This window comes from Ranitomeya imitator, chromosome 3 (genome assembly GCF_032444005.1).
Source record: "Ranitomeya imitator isolate aRanImi1 chromosome 3, aRanImi1.pri, whole genome shotgun sequence".
Taxonomy (NCBI): domain Eukaryota; kingdom Metazoa; phylum Chordata; class Amphibia; order Anura; family Dendrobatidae; genus Ranitomeya; species Ranitomeya imitator.
In genome coordinates, this window is record NC_091284.1 from 537086775 (window position 1) to 537113315 (window position 26541).

The following is a 26541-nucleotide window of genomic DNA, read 5'->3' on the forward strand; positions in this document are numbered from 1 at the left end:
AACGACCTATTACCCTAATCTTCTGAATCAACTAATTAACTCTAAACACATGCAAAAGATACCTGAGGCTTTTATAAACTCCCTGCCTGGTTCATTACTCAAAACCCCCATCATGGGTAATACTAGCGACCTGAAAGATGTCAAGAAGGCCATCATTGACACCCTCAAGCAAGAGGGTAAGACCCAGAAAGAAATTTCTCAACAAATAGACTGTTCCCAGAGTGCTGTATCAAGGCACCTCAATGGTAAGTCTGTTGGAAGGAAACAATGTGGCAGAAAACGCTGTACAACGAGAAGAGGAGACCGGACCCTGAGGAAGATTGTGGAGAAGGACCGATTCCAGACATTGGGGAACCTGAGGAAGCAGTGGACTGAGTCTGGTGTGGAAACATCCAGAGCCACCGTGCACAGGCGTGTGCAGGAAATGGGCTACAGGTGCCGCATTCCCCAGGTAAAGCCACTTTTGAACCATAAACAGCGGCAGAGGCGCCTGACCTGGGCTACAGAGAAGCAGAACTGGACTGTTGCTAAGTGGTCCCAAGTACTTTTTTCTGATGAAAGCAAATTTTGCATGTCATTCGGAAATCAAGGTGCCAGAGTCTGGAGGAAGACTGGGGAGAAGGAAATGCCAAAATGCCTGAAGTCCAGTGTCAAGTACCCACAGTCAGTGATGGTGTGGGGTGCCATGTCAGCTGCTGGTGTTGGTCCACTGTGTTTCATCAAGGGCAGGGTCAATGCAGCTAGCTATCAGGAGATTTTGGAGCACTTCATGCTTCCATCGGCTGAAATGCTTTATGGAGATGAAGATTTCATTTTTCAGCACGACCTGGCACCTGCTCACAGTGCCAAAACCACTGGTAAATGGTTTACTGACCATGATATTACTGTGCTCAATTGGCCTGCCAACTCTCCTGACCTGAACCCCATAGAGAATCTGTGGGATATTGTGAAGAGAAAGTTGAGAGACGCAAGACCCAACACTCTGGATGAGCTTAAGGCCGCTATTGAAGCATCCTGGGCCTCCATAACATCTCAGCAGTGTCACAGGCTGATTGCCTCCATGCCACGCCGCATTGAAGCAGTCATTTCTGCTAAAGGATTCCCGACCAAGTATTGAGTGCATAACGGAACATTATTATTTGTTGGTTTTTTTGTTTGTTATTAAAAAACACTTTTATTTGATTGGATGGGTGAAATATGCTAATTTATTGAGACAGGTTTTTTGGGTTATCAGGAGTTGTATGCCAAAATCATCAATATTAAAACAATAAAAGACCTGACAAATTTCAGTTGGTGGATAATGAATCTATAATATATGAAAGTTTAATTGTAATCATTACATTATGGTAAATAATGAAATTTAACACTATATGCTAATTTTTTGAGAAGGACCTGTAGACACCACATTTTGAACAAGGCAACATAACATCTCTGCCTGCACCTTCCTCACAGACCAGCAGTTTGCCGGGGACACCATAATCAACTCCGTCTAAGCACGGCAGCCAGACCTCAGTCCCTCAGATGTGGACAAGTAAAAGACCATTTCCTCCTAGCCATGACAAAGCTAAGAGGTTGAATTTCTCCATCTGCAAGCTGTTGGCTACAGAAATGCTGCCTTTCTGCCTGGTGGACACAGAGGATTTCCGAGACATTATGTCCGTCGCAGTGCCCCAGTACCAGATGCCCAGTCGCCACTACTTCTCAAAGAAGCCTGTGCCTGTGCTACACTAGCATGTCACACACAACATCACCGCTTCCTTGAGAAACTCTGTGTGTGACAGGGTTCATTTCACCACAGACACTTGGACGAGTAGACATGGACAGGGGCGTTACATGTCGGTGACTGAGCACTGGGTAACTACGGCGACATCAGAAGAAGGGGCTGCTGTCCAAGTCTTGTCGTCGCCACAAGTTGCTCGTCAATCCTCTTTATCTAGAGGTTCCTCCACTGCTTCTGCCTCCTCAACCTCCTCTCGGTCCTCCACCTGCACCCAAAGCCTGTCTGGTAATGCCACCCACGTTGTAACTGCTCAAAAGGAATCCTGCACACCTCCTCACTCTGCTGTCACCAGGGCTCAACGGCATCAGGCAGTGATTACATTGAAATGTCTGGGAAATGTGAGTCACACAGCTGAGGAGTTGTGGTCAGCTCTGGAGACCAAGTTCCATCAATGGTGGTCTCCACTCAACCTACTGCCAGGGAAGGCTGTGTGTGACAATGCTGCAAACCTGGGTGCGGCCTTTGGCCGGGGCAATGTCACACACGTGCCTTGTATGGCTCACATTTTGAACCTGGTTGTCCAGCAATTTTTATCCCACTATCCCAGACTAGATGGGCTTCTGCAGAGGGCACGGTCGCTGTGTGCTCACTTCCGCCGTTCGCATCTCGCAGCTCAACGACTTACATCTCTACAGATGTCGTTGGGCCTGCCAGTTCACTGGCTGAAATGCGATGTGCCCACACAGTGGAATTCAACTCTGCACATGTTGCAGCGACCGTGGCAGCTCCAACAAGCCCTGGTGCAATACGTTATGATGTATAATCTGGGCCAACAAGATCAAGAGGTGGGGCAAATCATGCTGCAGGAGTGGTCTCACATCAGGGACCTATGCACCCTTCTGTTCAGTTTTGAAATAGCAATGAAGATGTTTAGTGCTGACGATGCCATTATCAGCATGACCATTCTGGTGATTTACATGCTGGAGACACCTTACACAGTGTTCGGAGTCAGGTGGTGGAACAAGAGGAGGAGGAGGAGGAACAGGAGGAGTCGTATGCGGAAGGGATAATATCTCCAAGGTCAAGAAGGTCTGCAGCACCAAGGCGGCTGGCATTGGAGTCTGGGGGAGAGGGATTACCGAGGGCCCATGGTAGCAGCCAAACTGTTGAGGAAGGTGCAGGAGGCGAGAAAGAAGTGGAGGACGAACTGGCGCTGGGCAAGGAAGACTCATCAGATGAGGGAGACCTTGATCAAATGTCTGTTGTGGGAGGTTGGGGGAGAGGGCAGACGAAGGAAGCATGATTCTCACCTCGCTGCCACCAAGACAACAAGGACTTGGTCCTCCTGGATGCGCAAGACACATGAGTGCCTTCTTGCTGCTCTACCTGCAACATGACACTCGGATTGTCAGAATCCGAAGTAATGCTGACTACTGGGTTGCCACACTCTTAGATCCCCGGTACAAAAGCAAATTTGGTGAAATAATTCCTGCCATAGATAGGGATTCACGCATGCAGGAGTATCAGCAGAGACTGTTACAGAATCTAACATCTGCTTTTCCACAAAACACCAGTGGTGCACATAGTCAATCTCTGAGTTCTAACTTGCCAACCGTGGGACTATCGAGTCATCACTCAAACCGTAACAGTAACATCGTATCTGGTGGTAACAGCAATTTTTTCCAATCGTTTCAAGATTTTTTTAGACCATCCTTTGCAAGGCCACAGAAGACAAGAAGTCTGATGCACAGCCAACGCCTAGAGAAGATGGTACAAGAGTATCTCCAAGTTAACATCGATGCCATGACTGTGGAACTGGACCCTTTCTCATTTTGGGCTTCCAATCTTGAAAAATGGCCTGAGATCGCCACTCACGCCTTGGAGATCTTGTCATGCCCCACAGCCAGTGTTCTCTGAATGTGTGTTCAGCGCTGCTGGTGGTGTGCTGACAGATAAGCGCTCGCGGCTGTCCACTGACAATGTAGACAGACTAACGTAAATCAAGATGAACAAATCCTGGATCCACAAGGACTTTTCTACCCCTGTGTCATCTTGGGGAGACAAAATGCTTGATGATTTTTGAAAATCACCTTACCAACAGTTTTAAAAAACTGGCGAAATTGATGCCACTTAAGTGGTGTCTGTGGACGAATTTTTGGAAAAAATTGAGACTCTTTATTTAGTCCCCTTGCTGAGTTTTACATGATGTAGCCATTGTCAATTCCAGGTGGGTGGGGTCGTCTGCAGAGTTTTTTACTGATACTATGGCCTGGGATTCAGAGGTCTGCTCCAAAGCTTCAGTGTCTGCTAGTCAGCAGAGTAGCCCAGCCACCCCCGCCTGTTTACCTAAGTACTATTTTTAATGGCATCTGGCCCAGGAAATCCTTTTGGGCCTAGTAGAATTTGGTGCTACTCAGCAGTGTACCCCACCCATGAAGCAAGCTACTCCGCCTGTTTACCTAAGTACTATTATTAACTGCATCTGGTCCAAGAAATCCTTTTGGGCCTAGTAGAATTTAGTGCTACTCAGCAGCGTACCCCACCCATGAAGCGAACTACACCACCTGTTTACCTAACTACTATTTTGTAACGGCATCTAGCCCAGGAAATCCTTTTGGGCCCAGTAGAATTTGGTCCTACTCAGCAGCGCACTTCACCCATGAAGCAAGCTACACCAACTCTCTACCTAAGTATTATTTTTTAACGGCATCTGGCCCAGGAAATCCTTTTGGGCTTAGTAGCAATTTCTGCTACTCAGCAGAGTACCCCACTCATGAAGCAACTACACCGCCTTCTTCCTTTCTCAATCTAACCCCTCGGCTCTGGGGTGTCCACTCTCCCTCCAGCTCTCTCCTTCTCACAGGTGGACTACCACATGTTTTCACACTGTGGCAAATCTTTTGGGCCCAGGCATAAGAAGACGTCGAGGTAATGGATAATATGTGCTGCCTTACAAACGTCATGACGACACATTCGAGGAAGCAACTAAACGCCTCAAATAGTGAGCAGGATTTGGAGCACCCCATGGGCAAACAGCGATCTATGTAGTATGCTCCTTCACAGAAGCAGCCCAATGGGAGGACACTATTCGGAGGCACAGGTAGTAACCGGAACGCCACCTCAATGTCTGTTTTGGCCATTAGGGTGCCTCTTACCAACTTCTTGACCCGCCTGATTGCCTCGTCAAAGGAGGTACAGTACATAGTTCTGTACTTGGTTCCGCATCGATGTTGTCGTTTACTGACCTGCCCCTTGGCTATGACAAATGGTGGATTAGTCTGAATGTATTGGGTTCATTTTTTGGCACAACTTCCAACGGGGGTACCACTACGTCTTCTAAGGAAAGTGTTCTGAATGGACCCGCCACCATTCTACCTAAAGATTTTTCTTTTTTTTCTTTTTTTTTTGTCAAGATGTCTGGGTGTTGGTAGAGTGAGTTTACATTTTTACTCCAGCCTTTCTTGATTGTAGAAGGGCATGACATGCCTATATCTGTGTCTCCTCCTCCTTTTACTCCTCCACCTCTTTTCTTTTCGCATGACTATATGTAGTTGTGACTTTTCCATGTGTTTGTTGTGTCTTCTGAGCAGTTTGCCAGCTTTTGGACACCTTTTAAGGTGTTTTCTATGTGTTTGTATGTGTTTGTGTTTCAATGGGGTTCGACGGTGTTCTTCGAACATTCGACGAACATTCGTCGAACAGGGACATGTTCGATGAACCGAACCGAACCCGAACACTAGGGAGGTGGCTCAACACTAGTCACAACCTACTAAACAAAACTGCTACAAATTTTGCACCAGAAGCAGTGTGAAAGACTGGTGGAAAGTATGTCAAGACGCATGAAAGCTGTTGTTTTCTTTGCATTATTTGAGGTCTGAAAGCACTATTTTTTTATTTTGACCATTTTTTTTTGTCAGAAAAAAACCCCAAAATTTATTGCTTGGAAATTCCCAGACATGTCAGAAGTTTATAGAATACAAGAACAATTTACATTTTACTCAAACATATACCTATAAAGAGAAAAAACAGAGAACTTTACATTTTGCGGTGGTCTTTTAATTTTTGCCAGAGCTGTATATATCGTGGCAGGAGATTATTCTTTCAGCACCTTACCTTGAGAAAGTGAAAGCAATATACGATTTGGGGCTGTGTAGGTTCTCCCCATCTCCATATACCATGGGTAAGCTTAGCATTATGCTGTAAAACTTGTATCCATCATTGGCACACGTTTTTCACAGTTGTTGTCTCTCATACCTCCATGTTTTCTGCCTTTTGTTTTTTGGTATTTTGCACAACTATTGATATTGAGGTGATATATATTGACCTAACAAACGCTGTTACTCATTATCATGCACTTGTTTATCATATGTTGCTTGATCTATGATGATATATTGGTATATGCTCCCATGGATGACACTTTATATGGATGGGCACCCATTCTTATTCCTCCTAAAAAGACCTTTTTTTTACAATTGTTATGTAATTTTTTTGTTCACTGAATTATGGCTTTTATTCTATTTGGTGGTCCAGTTACTCATCTTTCTGTTTTGTGTTTACATCTGGTATTTTGTATGACCGCCATCATTTTTAAGGACAGAACCAAGTCTTCTAGATATGGAATGAACAAGTTGGTGAGATACCCTTGATTGTTTTGTGCATTTTGCCGCTCATAACCAATAGGATTTGGCACCCAATACATTACTGTTCCAGAATGTTATGATCATAGACAAAGATGGTATGCTCAGCTTTTCTCTTGTTACAGCTATTGTTTTCCTTAGTTTTCCCTTTCTTGTCTTGTCTTTTCTTACAAATTTGTCAGTATCTACCTCTGTGAGACAATGAAAAACCGGTCTTAGGAGTGCTTCATCAGGTGAAGGCGGATCACCTGATGAAGACGGATACGCCGTCGAAGCTCGTTGTGGTTTAACCCCATCTCTCATCTGTATTTCTTTCCTGCGCTCTTAAGACCGGTTTTTCATTGTCTCATTGCTCCCATCCTCCATTGGAGGTTCCCGGGTGGAGCTGCAGTGGAGACTCGACATTCTGTCCACCCCTGGGCTGCTTCCTAAGTGCTCCTATATGATCGCTCATCACTGACTCTTAGTATCTACCTCTGTGGTATAGAGAACAATGCAATCGGCATGCCAATCAACATCTCCTGCAACCATCAGTCAGCCAGTTCCTTCATATACGTTAGACCATTGGCCAAAACCATCAGCCGCTTCAGCCAACATTAGTCTATTCTGTATCGCAGGCTTTAGTTATGCAACAGTATTCCAATATCTAGTAAAAATCATCATCCCCCTATGAAGCACAGTCTGAGACTAAGCTTGACATTAAAACCAAAATGGCAGTGCAGCGCCCCCAAGGGCTGTGGGGTACTCGGATCTGGGCCCTTCTTCTGTACTCAGTGGGGATGTCAAGATGGCTGACCCAGTCCATGGCCCTAGGGAAATGTCCGCTGTAAATTGTGGGGGAAAGGTCTTTAAAGGGATAATGTTCATGATGCCACCTGTGGTATTCGGTCAGGGTGACCAACGCTGCTTAGGGGTCCGCTGGGGTGATGTTATGGCAGCTAGATGGTATACCTTCCCTCAGGTGAAGTATGTCCCCAGGGCTTCCCAGAGTGTAGATGGTGGATGGTGGATGATGTAAGGCACAGTGAATAACGAGAACACAAGGTTGCAGTCTCTTTACATTTACTGAAGGTTTCAGCATCCACCGTCCAGGGTAGGGGCCACAGGGCAGGCAGAGTCCGGCCGGTCTGAAGGCAAATCCAGAGTCCCCTTATCCAGGTGGAGTTCAATAGCCTTCCTCTAGCGCCTGGGCGTTGTAGTCCCTCCCTGCTGAGCAACTCGGTAAGGTCCTCACAACTATTGTAAATGTTAAGTCTCTTCTCTCTGTCCCCCTGACGGATAGGACAAACCTGTATGACTGGTGGCCTGAGGCTTTTTATAGGGACCCTAGAGACGCCCTGACCCCCACAAGTTGCCACCCTGCCTCCTGGGTATATGGTCAGGCAGCCAACGTGGAATCAACTGTCCTGCCAGTCTCTGAAGTAACGGCATAGAGATCCTTACTCGGTGTTCTGGCTACCGGTTGTTCGCTTCAGAAGGAGGCAGCCTGCTTACAGCTGGTCTCCCACTGATGTTCCTCTCCTGTTGCTATGACTTCGTTGCTCACTCACTGCAACACAATTCCTTTCAATGTCTCTTTCTTGGGATGCTGCCACATGGGAAGCAGGCGCAGCTCCGTGTACCCTCGTCTTCCGCAGGCTGCAGTCTGGAGCTGGCTGGAACCCACTCCAACCAGCCTCTGCCAAACTCGGTCGGGGCTGACTGACTATCTCCTACTCCCTCCAGTCAGCTTCTGTCTAATTTCCTAACCAACCCACCAGTTTTACCAAAGTGTGAGGAGTGCCCTAATAGATAGAAGCATGGCTCCCCCTGGCGGACTAGAGTGTGAAGTGTTTTGTGGTTGTGATACCTGGACAGAAGATATCCTTCATTGCCTTCAGATGTAACATCACTCCCCCTGGTGGAAGAATAACATTACTGCAACGACCAAGACTCTGTAGTGCTGCAGCAGCGTGGAGCACCAAGATGGCCGTTTCTTTATCCAGCCCCTGTCTGCCATTGTAACACGTAGCTGCCCCCTGATTGCATCATGGGATGTTGATGTAAGCTTGTGTGCATGAGCACCGTATCAACAGCTCCATTTAAATGCTGCTGTCAGGGAGACAGATACCAGCTATGTAACTTAGCTATCATTTACTGCAGGTCGAGGATGCCCAGTTCCCGAGCCCTCTCAAAACGTGGTGACTAGTGTTGAGCATTCCGATACTGCAAGTATCGGGTATCGGCTGATATTTGCTGTATCGGAATTCCGATACCGAGTTCCGATATTTTTGTGATATCGGAAATCGGAATTGGAAGTTCCCAGTCATCTTCGGCGTGTGCGGTGCTTATGGTTCCCAGGGTCTGGAGGAGAAGAAACTCTCCTTCAGGCCCTGGGATCCATATTCATGTAAAAAATAAAGAATAAAAATAAAAAACATGGATATACTCACCCCTCCGGCGAACCCTGGCTGTCACCGCTGCAAACGTCTGCCTCCGTTCCTGAGAATGCTGTGAGTGAAGGACCTTCGATGACGTCGCGGTCAGGTGAGCGGTCACATGAGCAGTCAGGTGACCGGTCACCTGATCGCGACGTCATCGAAGGTCCTTCACTCACAGCATTCTAAAGGACGGAGACAGACGCTTGCAGCGGTGACAGCCAGGGTTCTTCGGAGGGGTGAGTATATCCATATTTTTTATTTTTATTCTTTATTTTTTACATGAATATGGATCCCAGGGCCTGAAGGAGAGTTTCCTCTCCTTCAGACCCTGGGAACCATCCCGGATACATTCCGATATTTGTGTCCCATTGACTTGCATTGGTATCGGGTATCGGCGAGATCCGATATTTTGCCGGTATCGGCCGATACCATCCGATACTGATACTTTCAAATATCGGAAGGTATCTCTCAACACTAGTGGTGACTCCAACGCTGACGTATATGTACATAATTTTGCATTAAGGGGGTTTTAAATAAATACGGTAAATGTAATTATCCATTTATCTGGCTTAACTACTGACCTCTTTTTTTCAGAGTAAATCAAAATAAGAGATTATGCAAATTTATATCCATTTTTTTCATATTAGATGTACATTAATTATACTAATTATACTTTAATTATATTTTACTGTTTTCTAATCTAACATGAGAAGCTCTAGATCACCATTAAGTTTATAGGGCTACTATTATATTTCACAATCATAATAAGGGAACATGTATGTTTGAGGTATTTTTTCCTTGATGGATTAAATATTTGAAGTATGGGATAAGTAGATTAGAAAAGTAGTAAATCAAATATTTAGAAAAGTTGTGATCCAAAGATCAAGCCATTGGTCCACAGATCAAGCACATGGAAACAGTTCTAAGCTGACACTTACAGCTTAAGAGATGTGCCTGCACTTCTGTACAAATTGTAATAGATTTTAGGATTTAAATATTAACTATTAAGGATTGTGCTATTTATGATAAAAATGCAGAGTTCTAGTGTATTAGTTATCCAAAAAATGACGCATTTTTATCTATGTTAAACCAGTATTTCACAGATGACTACTGCTTCAATCAAAGAAGACACAAATGATAACATCACCATATTTACACGGATACTCGATGGTTTGCTTGATGGTTATGACAACAGACTACGACCTGGGCTTGGAGGTAAAGAACTACTATTTCTGTAGCATAGTTATGAATAGCTTAGGAAAACTGTTAAACATGAGAATACTATATAAACATGAAGTCATAGCCGTCATATGCTTTAAACCACAGACAGAAGAATGGTATATGGGCGCTTTGCAGTGCAGTATTGTCTGTTATAGAAACTGCTTGCTGCATTGGAAGTGGAGGAGGGATCCCTTACCTCTTGGGCCCCATGTGTGCATACATAGGTTGGACTATAATGGTATGTCCACCCTTGCTTTAAACTCTTTCCGTCACTGACAATTTTCATTTTTGCCATTTTATTTCCCCCTCTTCTTTTAAGAGCCATGACAATATTTTTCTTTGTGCATAGCTGAATACGGGCTTAATTTTTTTTGTTGATGAGTTATAGTGACAAAATTTGTCAGCATAAAATGTACAAAAAAATGTGAAAAAATATTCTATTTGTAGCGAAATGGAAAAAAAATACAATTCATTCATTGTTTTGTGGTATTTGGTTTTTATGGTGTTTGTTGCATGGTAAAATGCCATAATTATTGTGATATCAAACTTGTACATTTTTTTAAAATATTTTATTAGTGAAAACAATTCAAAAATATGTAAAAAAAAAAAGTCACCATTTACTGACACCCATCATTTTTATTTTTTTGTCAGTTGAGCTGCATGACAGCTTGTTTTTGCAGGGTAAGCTGATATTTTTATTTATACCATTTCAGTGTAAATATTAGAGATGATTGGAAGTTATTTTCTGCAAATGTAATGCTCCCTTCAGTGCTCTGGGGTCTCTTTAGGTCCTAGAGCATAATAAACCTAACATGTAAAAAATAAAGAAAACCTTATATTCACCACATCTCTCACTAGTCTTGACACCCCTACTGCTTCTAGCCATGACCAGGCCTTAGCGGTCAAGGTGTGTCATATCGTCACAACATAAGGCACCATGACATTCGAGGCATAGTGTCTTCACTACACAATGCACTGTGACATGGACATCTATGACATGGTCATGGCCAGAAGTCCTATTCTAGAGTCAAGAGACTTGTGCAAAAATGTGAAAAAGAGGCAAAGATAACTGAACAGTGTGCAATAGAAGCAGCGGGGGTGGCAAGACAGATAAGGACTGGCCTGCAGTATTCTGCCATGATGGCACTTAAACCTGCGTCCCTCTCATCACATCTATATACTGCAATACAACTGACTAAAGGAAAAATTATGGTCACTTATGAGGTCCAGGCTATTTCTGGGCTTCATAGGAGTTTCAATATGGCAGACACGGGGACTTTCAGCCAGCACCTGGATACCATTGCAACCCATTGACAGCCCATGATTGCATTGAGAGGGAGCCATTAGGCTCATTGAGTGGTGCTCCCCAAGGACCATGCAACTTAATTAACACAGGCAGCATCTGCCGAGTATGAGCCTGATCCTGAATCACACCCAGGGGCTTGCAATATATATGTATATGTATGAAGGAACTACACAACATCTTTTGTTTTAGAAATTACAATAACTCAATAGACAATTATACAGTGGGCATAAAAGTATTTAGTCAACCACCTATTGTGCAAGTTCTCCCACTTAAAAAGATGGGAGAGATCTGTAATTGGCATAGGTAGACCACAACTAAGAAAGTTAAAATGAGAAAATAAATCCAGAAAATCACCTTGTCTGATTTGGCAAGATTTATTTAGCAAATTATGGAAGAAAATAAGTATTTGGACATTAACAAAAGTTCATCCCAATATTTTATTATATATCCTTTGTTGGCAATGACAGAGGTCAAACAGTTTCTGTAAGTCTTCACAAGGCTGGCGCACACTGTTGATGGTATATTAGCCCATTCCTCCATGCATATCTCCTCTAGATCAGTGATGTTTTGAGCCTGTCGCTTGACTTTCAACTTCCTCCAAAGGTTTTCTATGGTGTTGAGAACTGGAGACTGGCTAGGCCACTACAGGACCTTGATATGCTTCTTACGAAGCCACTCCTTTCATTGCCCTGGTGGTGTGCTTGGGATCATTATCATACTGAAAGACCCATCCATGTTTCATCATCAATGCCCTTGCTGATGGAAGGAGGTTTGCACTCAAAATCTCACGATACATGGCCCCATTCATTCTTTCATGTACACGGATCAGTCATCCTGGTCCCTTTGCAGAGAAACAGCCCCAAAGCATGATGTTGCCACCCCATGTTACGGTGGTCCCAGCTCTATGCAGGTCATTCACTAGGTCCCTTCCCCCGCGTGGTTCTGGGATTTTTGCTCACTATTCTTATGATCATTTTGACCCCAGGGGTTGAGATCTTGCATGGAGCATCAGTTCCATGGAGATTATTAATGGTCTTGTATGTCTGCCATTTTCTTATTATTGCTACCACAGTTGATTTCATCACACCAAGCTGCTTGCCTATTGCAGATTCAGTCTTCCCAGCCTGATGCAGGGCTGCAATTTTGTTTTTGGTGTCCTTCGACAGCTCTTTGGTCTTCACAATAATAGATTTTGGAGTGTGACTGTTTGAGGTTGTGGACAGGTGTCTTTTATACTGATAACATTTTCAAACTGGTGCCATTACTACAGGTAATGAGTGGAGGACAGAAGAGGCTCTTAAAGAAGAAGTTACAGGTCTGTGAGAGCCAGAAATCTTGCATGTTTTAGGTGACCAAATACTTATTTTCCTTCATAATTTGCAAAATAAATCTTGCCACATCAGACACGGTGATTGTTAGGACTGGCTGTCATGCCGTTCTGTCTGTCTCTGGTTTTCAGCATCACAATGCATATGTTTGCTTTAACCCTTTACTCTTTTCCCCCTAATTTGAGCTGGGATTCTGTTGGCTGTTACCTTAATGGAGCCTTCTCAGTTCCCTGCTCTGCTGCGCAGTCGTACATGGATGTTTAGGTATTTGCCCTGCTGCATACCTTCCTCATGTGCGGTCCCTGGTTGATCCTTTGAAGCTGTCCGTGGGTTGAGAGGTCATTTGTAGTTGTTGCATGATTTTCCACGTGGTTCAGTTCTTGCACTCTCAGCCAGGTGCCCTGAGCCTCAGATCCTGCACTATGTGCTGTAATGTTTTCTGTTTGGGCTTAGGGCGTGCGCGGCCACACCTTCCCTGCTTTTATCAGGGTTAGGGTGTGTACTTCAAATGCTGTCCCCAGCCAATTGCTGAGGGGCAGCTCATATATAAAGCTCCCCTGCCCTATGGGTGGGGCCTGAGCTACACTCACAAAGCTCTTGAACTTTGCTATGTATGTTTGTGTTCCTGCACCTCTCCTGTCTATGTTTTGGTACCAAAGTCCTTGCCTTGATTCCTGTTTTGTCCTGCTCTGGCGCCTGTCCTGGAGGCGGTATATCCAGGCCCGAATCCTTGATCCTGTACTTGTCCTGTACCTGAACCTGTCTGAACTGTGTCTGCTGTGATTTTGTTCCTGGAATTCCTTTGCATCTGGAGCCTCACTCCCAGTGATTTTGAGTCTCTTGAAACCGGTGTTTCTGCTGAGCATCTACTACTCTGTGCTGTGACTACCATGTTAACCCTGTTAACCCCGTCTGGCTCATGTCCAGTACAGCACCATCACGCTTGAGTTCCTTCCTAGGTTCGATGCCCGGAGCCTGACGACTGCACTCTGAAACCTTATTACCGCTGTCTGGAGCTTGGAGCCTGATGACTCTGGTGGTGCCTGTAGGTCGTGTTGGATGTCCGGAGCCGAACGACTCCTGTCTAATGTCTGCCGGTGACCCTGGGTCCAGATGTCCTGATGTCCTATCTGTATCCTGATGTTCTGCCTGTGTCTTGATGACCTCATGGACCCTGATGTCCTGTCTGTAATCTGATGCCCTGCCTGTGTCCTGAAGTCCTGAGGTCTTTCCTGAGTCCAGATATCCTGATGTCCTGTTTGTATCCTGATGTCTTGTCTGTACCCTGATGCCCTGCTTGTGTCCTGATGTCCTGAGGTCTTTCCTGAGTCCAGATGACCTGATGTCCTGTTTGTATCCTGATGTCCTGCCTGGGTCCTGATGTCCCGCCTATCTGTGCCTCGGTGATCCGTTGGTGCCTTGAGGTCCACTGGGTGGTACCCTTCTGAGGTGTGGAATCGGGAGCCTGACATCGTCATGTTTTGTTTATGTACTGTGTGACTTTGCTTTAGTAAACTCTACTTTCTCTATACCTGAAGTATCGGTGTAATCATGTCCTACGTGTCTCTTTCCTTGTCCACATGTTCAGCTACCACAGAACCCCAGTCGCTGCCCTCCCCTAGTTCGGGTAGGCCGGGTATCCCTCTGCGGTTTAAAGGGTCTGTATTTCATTCCCAAGGGACTCACCCCCCACGCCTTCTGAGGTTGGTCAGCTTGGGGGCGTCTATGGGCTGGGCCGCAGCATCTGCAGCTGCAGCTGACCGTGACGCTGGCAAAATACACCAAATAATAATTAGAGATGATATAAGGTGCGTTCGCATTCTGGGGTCCACCGTGCAGCTAAGACACCTGCTGCTTGGTAATGACGGACTATATGGCGGTATAATGTGAGTACACACATGGGTTAGCTTTACCCGGTGTGAAGGAAGCGAACCCTGTTGCGTCACAGGGCCGCGATACTGCACAGAGAGCACAAGCAAGGCGACACATAACTCTGACCCAATACTCGGGGTAAGAGTCTCTCTAGATCTCTTGCGCTCGACACCACTACTGTGGTGCCAGGGAGGCAACTGAAAAAACTATTTACCACACAGGAATGCGTGCTGTGCCGCTTTGGCGGATGCCACTAACCACCCTAACTAGGGCCAGGAAAGCGCAACTTGCAATTGTGCAGGATAGCACTGTCAGGCGCTTGGTATCTCTACCATTCACGAGCAGGCAACAACACTAGGGATGGGAATGATTTGCAGCTTTCATCCATCGACTGGCATTCTTCCACACACACAAGCTAATAAGTTTACACTAGCGCATGGCCATGCGAACCTTTTTATAGCAGTAGCGCTTCGGGACCTTCCTGATGGTCCAATTAGAGCCGCAACAGGACCTGAGCATGTGACCCCGACCTCCAATGGGAGGTCGTCCCGTGGGCATGCTTAGTGTGGAAAAAGCAGGACTTAGTCCCTGAAACGCCTGCTCGCTGCTGAAGAGTGCTGGCTACAAAGGCAGAGCCTAGAAAGGTAGCAGTACCCAAGCGCACAGTATCAGCTTGAGCCAGATGCTGGGATCGACATCTCCACTGAGTAGGTTCCACTGCGGCTGGAGGAGAATGGGAGACCGCAGTGGACATGGTTCGAGATTCCCCCTGTGCAGCAGTGGGAACTCGACTCCTAACAGTGATTTTCTGGATTTGTTTTCTCATTTTGACTCTCATAGTTGTGGTCTACCTATGAAGTCAATTACAGGCCTCTCTCATCTTTTTAAGTGGGAGAACTTGCACAATTGGTGGCAGACAAAATACTTTTTTCCCCACTGTATTTAAAATATACTTAAAGTATATTTGTACATAGTAATTAGATTTCCTCCAAAATGGCTTTCTCATCATAACATTACCAAGTGCAAGCATCTAAAGTAATCTGAAAAGGAATGAGTAGTTGTCATCTTTGATAGATTATCATCATTCACTGTAATAGCTCTGGACAGTTCTGTTGTATAATGCACAAAAAGGAATACTAAACATTCAGGAAATGAGACAGACATGATATTTGTTCATAGGAAACAAGATTATCATACAGTTTTATACATTAAACTAATGTTTCTTCTCAAATAAAATGTAGTCAAATAAAATGTAGTATGGTTCATAGTGAGTTGCAAAATATTGTTAGATTTATTTTTTTTTAATTTAAATTCTCAGTTCAATTTCTAAAATGATCAGATTGTTCTAGCCAAAATGTTGATAGATAGCAACGGTATCCTGTCTAAATTTTCATTTAAATTTATTGTACACAGACATTTCAACAGAAATGTTTAGTATACATTGGTTTTTCAAAGATGAGAGACTGTCGCATCTGTTCACACCACTCCAATATGCCTGGTCCAAGAAATAAGGGACTCCTGAACAAGCTCTTCTGTATTCTCAGTGAGAAGGATTCTCCTGCCCTCATAATTATCACCCTAGGATTTCTGATTGCATGTATTATACATTTTATTAGGGCTGACAGTCCTATTTATAGCATTTGCTCTGTGAATATCCAGATACTATTATCAGAACAGTATCAATCTTTTTGTCACATTGCCTACATTGAGAATAAATAAGCATATGTATCTGTCACAGTTGCTGAAAAAAATAGCCTTAACTGTTTAATTATAGGCAACCTGTCAGCAGATTCATGCAGCCCAAGCACAAGAATATAAACTGTGTTTAATTGTCAAATGCTGCATTGTTTTAGAGAAAACTATGGTTTAAAGTGGTTGTCAACAATTTTTACAACTTCTTCTCAATTACGTTATTCCCCCACATAACATGAAAACATCTTATACCCATCTCAGATTCTAGAACCTTTCCAGTGACTTTTCCAGTGAAGCAGCCTCTAATTGGCTGCAGGACTCACATGACAGTGTCACGCAAGCCCCTGGAGATCTGGCACCAATATTGGCAGCACCGTTGAAATAAAGGTGTATTTATTCTACGCGGAAGAGCATGGCTGGACTGGCCATCTGGCAATTCTGGCAAATGCCAGAAGGGCCTGTCTGGTCATGGGCCGCCTTGTCTGCTACATTTTTAACAGAATTGGTGTTCTCAAGATACCCATACTGTTAAGAGTTGTGACGGAGCACAAAGTTGCTGACTCCGTCACTTACCCCAGGAGGCCACGGGTATCATTAGAAATATTGGTCTTGTAGAAAATTTCCCTTTCCTCCATCCAGGGTAATATTAGTAATATATCCCATCTGGTTCATGGAGACAACATGGGCCGGTGTGATTTCAAATGCCAGGACTGAATTTCAGTCCCAGTCCATACCTGTGGAAGAGTAATGTAATTTAGAAGGGGCTTTCTGAGTAGTGAACAACACTTTTAAGACAAGATGGACATGGAAAGAAGGAGCCTCCCTTCAGCTTCTTCCAAACTTTGCTTGGGAGCCTCTCTTCAGCTTCTTCCAAACTTTGTTTGAGTTGATTGACAAGTCTCTCTCCTGCATGACTCAGCCTGATTGACAAGTCAAGAAGGGACATGCCACGGAGAAGCTGTGCTTGAATCTTTTGTAACAATGTTCTCTTTAAAAATGCTGCTGCATGTTAGAATGTCATAGTAAAACATAGTTCATTGTCAAAAGCGTTTCTGTGATTGTGGGAAATGTATGCTTACAGTTTTTCTTTAAAGAATTATTAAGAGTTAGTCCCCTCTATAATTTATAAAGCACTGCAGAATATGTTGGCGCTATATAAATAAAATTATTATCATTATTTATTATTATTCCGATCAGAAGTTAATACTCATCCAAGGAATAGGTGATAAGTTGTGAATTCAAAAGGGTACGACCGCTGGTGCCACTTACAGCGGATTAAATAAATATTGAACACGTCACCAATGTTCTAATTAAATATATTTCTAAAGGTGCTATTGACATGAAATTCTCACCAGATGTAGGTAACAACCCATGCAATCCACACAGGCAAAGAAATCAAACAATAGCTGTCCATAAATTAAATCATATGTGTTAATGAGAAATTGCACAGGGAAAAAAGTATTGAACTTCTCAAAAGCCATGAAAAGTTATGACACCAGCTGAAATCTAGCAGTAATTAGTAAATCCTGCCACTAAGTGAAAAATAATATCAGCTTGTTCAATTGATGGCCTAGGAAAAGATGAAAAGATATCCCATTACAAAGTTGCCACACCAGAAACAGCTCATGATGGTTAAAACCAGTGTGCTTTCTCAAGACATTGCAACATTAATGTTGCGAAAAATACTGATGGCTTGGTAACAGAAGAATTTCTAAACTATTGAAAGTACCAGTGAGCACTGTTGGGGCCATAATCCAGAAGTGGATAGAAATTAATTTAACCATAAACTGATCAAGACCTGGTAATCTCTGCAATATTTCAGACAGAGGAGTGAAAAGAATTATCAAAGAGTTGTCCAAGAAACAAGTACTACCTGTGGACAGCTACAGAAAGATCTGAAATCAGCAAGTACAATTGTTTAAAAAAAAACAATAAGTCATGCATTCAACTTCTTTGGCCTGTTTGCTCGCTCACCTCAAAAGACTCCATTGTTAAAACAAAAACATGTTCAATCATGGTTCAAGTTTGCTTAACAACATTTAGAACATCCTGTAAAATACTGGGATAATATAGTATGGACAGATGATACCAAAATTGAATATGTTTGGAGGCCAAAAGGCACTTAATATTGCCCCAAAAACACCATTCCAACAGTAAGTTTTGGAATGGGAACATCACGGTATGGGGTTGTTTTTCAGCATATGGCATTGGCAAACTTCATTTAATTGAAGAAACGATGAATGAACAAATGTACCGAGACATTGTTGATAAAAATCTGCTGCCATCTACCAGGATAATGAAGATGAAACAAGGGTGGACATTTCAACAAGGCAATGATCCCAAACAGCCAGCCAAAAAAACTCTCAATTTGTTTCTGAGAAAGAAAAAGCTGCTTTAATGGTTCAGCCAATCACCTGACCTAAATCCAATAGAAAATTTATGGAAGGAACTAAAGCTCAGAGTTCATTGAAGGATCCCACAGAACCTTCAGGATTTGAAGAGTGTTTGTGTGGAAGAATGGACCAAAATGACATGTAATGTATGTGACTAGTTTCTCCATACAGGAGACATCTTGAAGCTATCATCACCAATAAAGGCTTTTGTACGAAGTATTAAATAAATTTCAGCAAGCGTGTTCAAAACTTTTTCCTAGTGCACTTTCTCATTATTACAAAAAACTTAACTTATGGACATCTATGGTTTGATTTTTGGGCCTGTGTGAATTTGATGGGTTGTCACCATCTGGTGAGAATTTAATCTTGATAGCACCTTTAGAAATATATTTACTTAGAATATTGGTGATCTGTTCAATACTTATTTGACCCTCTCTATGTTTGCTGCAAATGGGCTCTAAAAAATGTTAGCACGGAGCAATGGTCATTTTTGTGCTCCACCTCCAACATTCACTTTCTGTTGGACTGTTGGAAATAGCCGACTACATTGCTCAGCTTTCGCCAACAACCATTATACACATTATACACACCATACACCTATTTCAGTATTTCAGGCAGTCCCAAATACAGAATGAATGATGCAGTGCTGAATATGCAGCATTACAAAATGGCATTTCAAGGCCCCATTTCTAGAATTAGTGGGCATCCCAGCAGGGTTAAACCTCCATCAATCCGCAAGTTATCTATCCTTTGGATAAGTGATAATTAGATGATGGGAATAACACTTTATTACTAAACTTACTGTATGTGTGACTAAAGTAATTTAACCACTGCAGTGAAAATTGATTATATAATTCTATAAGCGCTTTGTGTCCTGCTTTTATTCATATTAACCACATTGTATACAAACATATTTAGGTGAGGTGTAGTACACTTCTCTTTCAAGCTTGAATAGAAGCATAATAATTTAGTATTATTACAAACAATGCTAAAAATAATACATTTATTATAAATGCCTTAAAAAGAAAATTAGTGACACACTATGGAAATAGCTCCTATGATGTTCTGCGGTAACAAAACAACACACCACACTGGAGTAACAGCTCATTGGGAGGCAATATTCATGAAAATAGAAAAAAATGTATTTATAAGTAATTAACAAATGAAAGAATAAATGCAACTTATAGAGCTGTGACACATTTCTGGCTACACAACTTATAATACTTATATACAGTGGGTAAAAAAGTATTTAGTCTCCCACCAATTGTGCAAGTTCTCCAACTTAAAAAGACCACTACTATGAGAGTCAAAATGTGAAATAAATCCAGAAAATGACCGTGTCTGATGTGGCAAGATTTATTTTGCAAATTATGGAGGAGAATAAGTATTTGGTCACCTAAAAACATGCAAGATTTCTGGGTCTCACATGTCTCTAAATTCTTCTTTAAGAGGCTCCTCTGTCCTCCAGTCATTACCTGGCACATGTTTGAACCTGTTATCAGTATAAAAGACACCTGTCCACAACCTCAAACTGTCACACTTCAAACTCCACTTTGATGAAGACAAAAGAGCTGTCGAAGGACACCAGAAACAAAATTGCAGCCCTGCACCAGCCTGGGAAGATGGAATCTGCTATAGGCAAGCAGCTTGGTGTGATGAAATCAACTGTGGGAGCAAATATAAGAAAATGGCAGACATACAAGACCACTAATAATCTCCGTCTATCTGGGGCTCCACGCAAGATCTCACCCTGTGGGGTCAAAATCATCACAAGAAGGGTGAATAAAAATCCCAGAACCACACGGTGGACCTAGTGAATGACCTGCACAGTGCTGGGAACACCATAACAAAGGCTACCATCCATAATACACTACGATGCCCGGGACCCAGATCTTGCAGTGCTAGAAGTGTCTCCCTGCTTAAGCCAGTATAAATCTGGGCATGTCTGAAGTTTTCTAGAGAGCATTTGGATTATCCAGAAGAGTATTGGGAGAATGTCATATGGTCTGATGAAACCAAAGTAGAACTGTTTGGTAGAAACAAAACTCATCGTGTTTGGAGGAGACAGAATGCTGAGTTGCATCCAAAGAACACCATACCTACTGTGAAGCATGGGGCTGGCAACATCATGCTTTGGTGTTGTTTCTCTGCAAAGGGACCAGGACAACTGATCCATGTACATGAAAGAATGAATGGGGCCATGTATCATGAGATTTTGAGTGCAAACCTCCTTCTATCAGCAAGGGCATTGAAGATGAAATGTGGATGGGTCTTTCAGCATGATAATGATCCCAAGCACACATCCAGGGCAGTGAAGGAGTGGCTTCGTAAGAAGCATAAGAAGGTCCTGGAGTGGCCTAGCCAGTCTCCAGATCTCAACCTCATAGAAAAACTTTGCAGGGAGTTGAAAGTCTGTGTTGGCCAGTGACAGGCCCAAAACATCAGTGCTCTAGAGGATATCTGCATGGAGGAATGTGCTAACATATCACCATCAGTGTGTGCCAACCTTGTGAAGACTTACAGAAAACGTTTGACCGCTGTAATTGCCAACAAAGGATATATAACAAAATATTGAGATGAACTTTTGTAAATGACCAAATACTTATTTTCCGCTATAATTTGCAAAATAAATCTTACCAAATGAGACAAGGGGTTTTGCTGGATTTGTTTTCTCATTTTGACTCATAGTTGTGGTCTACCTATGATGTCAGTTACAGTTGTCTCTCATCTTTTTTAGTGGGAGAACTTGAACAATTGGTGGCTGACTATATCCTTTTTTCCCCACTGTGTGTGCTATATACAGTTAGGACCGGAAATATTTGGACAGTGGCACAAGTTTTGTAATTTTAGTTGTTTATCAAAACACATTCAAGTTATAAGACTCTATGTCTTTTTTATTAAATTTGTAAAAATTTCTTCACTTCTGTCTTTTCAGTTAAAATGGGGTGAACAGTGTACATTAATTTGAAAAGAAAAAAAATAACTTTTTCGAATTTACCAAATGGCTGCAATGAAACAAGGAGTGAAAAATTTAAAGTGGTCTGAATATATATATATATATATATATATATATATATATATATATATATATATATATATATACATATACAGTGAGGCAAAAAAGTATTTAGTCAGTCAGCAATAGTGCAAGTTCCACCACTTAAAAAGATGAGAGGCGTCTGTAATTTAAATCATAGGTAGACCTCAACTATGGGAGACAAACTGAGAAAAAAAAATCCAGAAAATCACATTGTCTGTTTTTTTTATCATTTTATTTGCATATTATGGTGGAAAATAAGTATTTGGTCAGAAACAAAATTTCATCTCAATACTTTGTAATATATCCTTTGTTGGCAATGACAGACGTCAAACGTTTTCTGTAAGTCTTCACAAGGTTGCCACACACTGTTGTTGGTATGTTGGCCCATTCCTCCATGCAGATCTCCTCTAGAGCAGTGATGTTTTTGGCATTTCGCTTGGCAACACGGACTTTCAACTCCCTCCAAAGGTTTTCTATAGGGTTGAGATCTGGAGACTGGCTAGGCCACTCCAGGACCTTGAAATGCTTCTTACGAAGCCACTCCTTCGTTGCCCTGGCGGTGTGCTTTGGATCATTGTCATGTTCAAAGACCCAGCCACGTTTCATCTTCAATGCCCTTGCTGATGGAAGGAGGTTTGCACTCAAAATCCCACGATACATGGCCCCATTCATTCTTTCATGTACCCGGATCAGTCGTCCTGGCCCCTTTGCAGAGAAACAGCCCCAAAGCATGATGTTTCCACCACCATGCTTTACAGTAGGTATGGTGTTTGATGGATGCAACTCAGTATTCTTTTTCCTCCAAACACGACAAGTTGTGTTTCTACCAAACAGTTCCAGTTTGGTTTCATCAGACCATAGGACATTCTCCCAAAACTCCTCTGGATCATCCAAATGCTCGCTAGCAAACTTCAGATGGGCCCAGACATGTACTGGCTTAAGCAGTGGGACACGTCTGGCACTGCAGTATCTGAGTCCATGGTGGCGTAGTGTGTTACTTATGGTAGGCCTTGTTACATTGGTCCCAGCTCTCTGCAGTTCATTCACTAGGTCCCCCTGCGTGGTTCTGGGATTTTTGCTTACCGTTCTTGTGATCATTCTGACCCCACGGGGTGGGATTTTGCATGGAGCCCCAGATCGAGGGAGATTATCAGTGGTCTTGTATGTCTTCCATTTTCTAATTATTGCTCCCACTGTTGATTTTTTCACTCCAAGCTGGTTGGCTATTGCAGATTCAGTCTTCCCAGCCTGGTGCAGGGCTACAATTTTGTTTCTGGTGTCCTTTGACAGCTCTTTGGTCTTCACCATAGTGGAGTTTGGAGTCAGACTGTTTAGGGTATGCACAGGTGTCTTTTTATACTGATAACAAGTTTAAACAGGTGCCATTACTATAGGTAATGAGTGGAGGAAAGAGGAGACTCTTAAAGAAGAAGTTACAGGTCTGTGAGAGCCAGAAATCTTGATTGTTTGTTTCTGACCAAATACTTATTTTCCACCATAATATGCAAATAAAATTATAAAAAAACAGTCAATGTGATTTTCTGGATTTTTTTTTCTCAGTTTGTCTCCCATAGTTGAGTTCTACCTATGATGTAAATTACAGACGCCTCTCATCTTTTTAAGTGGTGGAACTTGCACGATTGCTGACTGACTAAATACTTTTTTGCCCCACTGTATATATACATATATATATATATATATGTGTGTGTATATATATATATACACACATATATATACTGTATATATATATATATTTTTCCTTTTTTTATTTAATATGGATTCACTTTCTCTGGTAGACATTAGGCCTTAGGTAGCATTCACAATCCTGTTTTGCTTCAAACACATGCAGTTTTTATTGCTTTCCACAGCATCAAAATAAATTCATTAACATAAATCCCTAGCTTTGTCCAAGATTAAAGTCCTCAGTGTTTGATAGCCTTGTCCAGGCACTAACTAAACAGAACAGTCCCTAGTTGCTCATACACAGCTGAGCAGCTATTGTTCTTAGCAACCACTGGTACTTGCAGTTCCCTGCACACGGCTTGTGCAGACTCCTCTCTGAGAGGGATTCTATCCTGCCTCTCTATCACTCCAAGACACATCTAGTCTGGTCAGCTTTCCTGAGCTAACTGATCAAGGAGAACAGCTATCCTGGTTATATGCAGGACCAGTCAGGAGATCTAACCAGCACCTATAGAACTTGGCTATCTTATACATAAATTTGACTTGCAATTATGTAGCATATGATTAGTTATACAGATTCTTCTCAAAATGAAGCCCATCCATCCATTGAAAAGCCAAAAAAAGGAATCCAGGCAAAATATCGGAGTCAACAAGGCTCATCACAAGGTCTATCAGTTCAAGCTCAACAAACACGTCAGTGGAGGTGACTGATATTGCTTCATAATAGTGAGATCACAGATGTCCATGCAAGCACCATGCGCCACATGTTACACAAGTCTGGAATGGTGGACTGAAAAAACGTGAAGAAGCATCGATTATAATATCATCATAAGAAGCGTTGGATCAAGTTTGCAAAAAAGTACAAAAAGTGGACAGCAGAAGATTGAAACGGGTGATTTGGAGCGATGATACGAAAGTCAATAGACTAGCCTCTGATGGGTGCAAAATGGGTCTTGAAGAAAAAAACAGATTGAGAAATTGATGAAATTGTCAAGTTTAGTGGAGGAAGCTTGATGATATGGGGTTATTTGACAGCCAAAGGTGGATGCTTGACCAGGATCGATGGGCGTCTCAGTGCTGAGCTATATGTGAGTATCCTATAAGATGAGTTACTTCGAGTACTATGGGTATGAAAAGGACAACATAGTGTTCCAGCAGGACAATGACGCAAAGCATATGGTGAGAAAAAATGGCTCAATGACAATGAAGTAGAGGTGCTGGATTGGCCCCACAGTCCGCAAAACTCAACACAATTGAACACTTGTGGGTAGAGTTGAAAGAAAAGCTATATGTATATACCTAAAAGAGTCGACCAGCATGTACCAACTTTGGGAACATGTAGACAAGACCTGGGATCAGATTTCGGTCAAGACATGCTTGAATATGATCAAAAGCATGTCCAGAAGGATTCAGGCAGTGTTGAATGCCAAAGGTGGTTTTACAAAATACTATCAAAATAATAATAATAATATTTAGACTTTTAGGAGCAAAACATTATCAATGCCGTGACATGAAAACAATCTGCATAACTATTCATATGCTAAATAGTTGCTTCAAAGTCAAATGTTTAAATATTGTGACCCTTTTGCTCATCAGTCTGTATATACAGCATATATATATATGTACTGTGTGTGTATATATATATATATATATATATATATATATATATACACAAAGGATATACATACAAGTTATGTATATGCACATATAGTAATTGTACGTATACTAAATTGTTGTATATATGTTGTGGATTTAGTGATATACTTCCCTCTTATATTAGATAGCAGTAAACATATTTTATTTTTGCATCTGGATCAACAATGCAGGTTAATGGGCTGAAATTCATGGTCTTGTATCCTTTTTTTCAATCTTACCATGTTGAACAAGCTGTTCTACAGCTTCTGAGTTTTGTTTTGGCGTTTTTCATTTTGTGCATGTATACAGTTTCTTTTATGTACTGTATCTTTATTGGACCAAGAAATCATAAATAAATCATTAATATAACATTGTGATATAAACAGTTATGACTTTAATGGCTCTTTCATGCAAGTACTTTGGCTGATTTTATGCTCTGTGTGTTAGTCTTTCTGAGCAATGTTGGGTCAACCATATATATTGTAGCATCAGCATAGATCATGTTTTATTTTTTATTTATTTTGTTTACTTTGTGAGTTTTAAGGTTATGGACCGCTCACTAAATGTGCTGATCGTTAAATCCTAAATTAAAGGAGACCTAGAGATATATGTATGTGTAAAATATAATGTGTATTTAACAATAGTTTATTATTTACCTAGTTTAGATTTTACTTGTACATGGTAATCCCTCATGCTCAGTATCCTCTTTCTCATTGTACCAGTTTTTCACTCACATAGCCCCATTTAGTTGTAATTATTTTATGCTTTGTGTTATGCAATGTAAAATGGTAACTAAACCTTTATAATACTGTGTATATATATATATATATATATATATATATATATCTTTTTTATTTGCGTGCCCTCATAATAAGACAGTTACCAGTTCTATTTCAATCAAAGCAATTCTCAATTTAAATCACAGTCGACATGATGAGACATTACAGATATAAATCAATCCAATGTTTCGGCAACATTGCCTCTATCAAGGATATCTGTGAAAGGAGTCCATTGGCATAAGTTCGGTACTTCATTACACCGCACCGCACTGAAGTACTGAACTTATGCCAACGGACTCTTTTCACAGATATCCTTGATAAAGGCAATATTGCCAAAACGTTTGATTGATTTACAGTATATCTGTAATGTTCCATCATGTCGGCTGTGAATTAAATTGAGAATTACTTTGATTGAAATAGAACTGGTATCTGTCTTATTGAGTGCCGAAGGTCTTCGTTCTACAATATACTTTATGTTAGGTGTCGAGTTCCCACCACTGCATAGGGGGAAACTTGTACCAGCCACAGAGGAGCCTGCTCAGCTGAGACATCGGTACCAGCATCTGGCTCAAGCTGATACTGTGCGGCTGGTTACTGCTGTCCTTCCAGGCTAAGCTATTGTAATCAGTACTGATCAGCGGCGAGCAGGCGTCCCTGGGACTAAGCCAGGGTCACATGCTCAGGTCCTGTAGCAGCTTCTATTGGACCACCAGGAAGGTCCCGGAGAGCTTCCGCTATAGAAGGTTTGCATGGCTGCATGGCCATGCGCTAGTATAAGCTTACTACACTGTGTTCCAAATTATTATGCAAATGAT

At 42.2% G+C, this 26541-nt stretch overlaps 1 protein-coding gene across 1 annotated transcript in view; it reads left to right on the top strand.

Moving 5' to 3' along the window:
• Nucleotides 1-26541, top strand: part of GABRA5 (gamma-aminobutyric acid type A receptor subunit alpha5) — a 349153-nt gene that overhangs the window by 90696 nt on the left and 231916 nt on the right. Inside the window, exon 3 of the mRNA XM_069757828.1 lies at nucleotides 9871-9992. Within this exon, the coding sequence (XP_069613929.1) occupies nucleotides 9871-9992 (122 nt within the window). The remainder of the gene's footprint in view (nucleotides 1-9870; nucleotides 9993-26541) is intronic.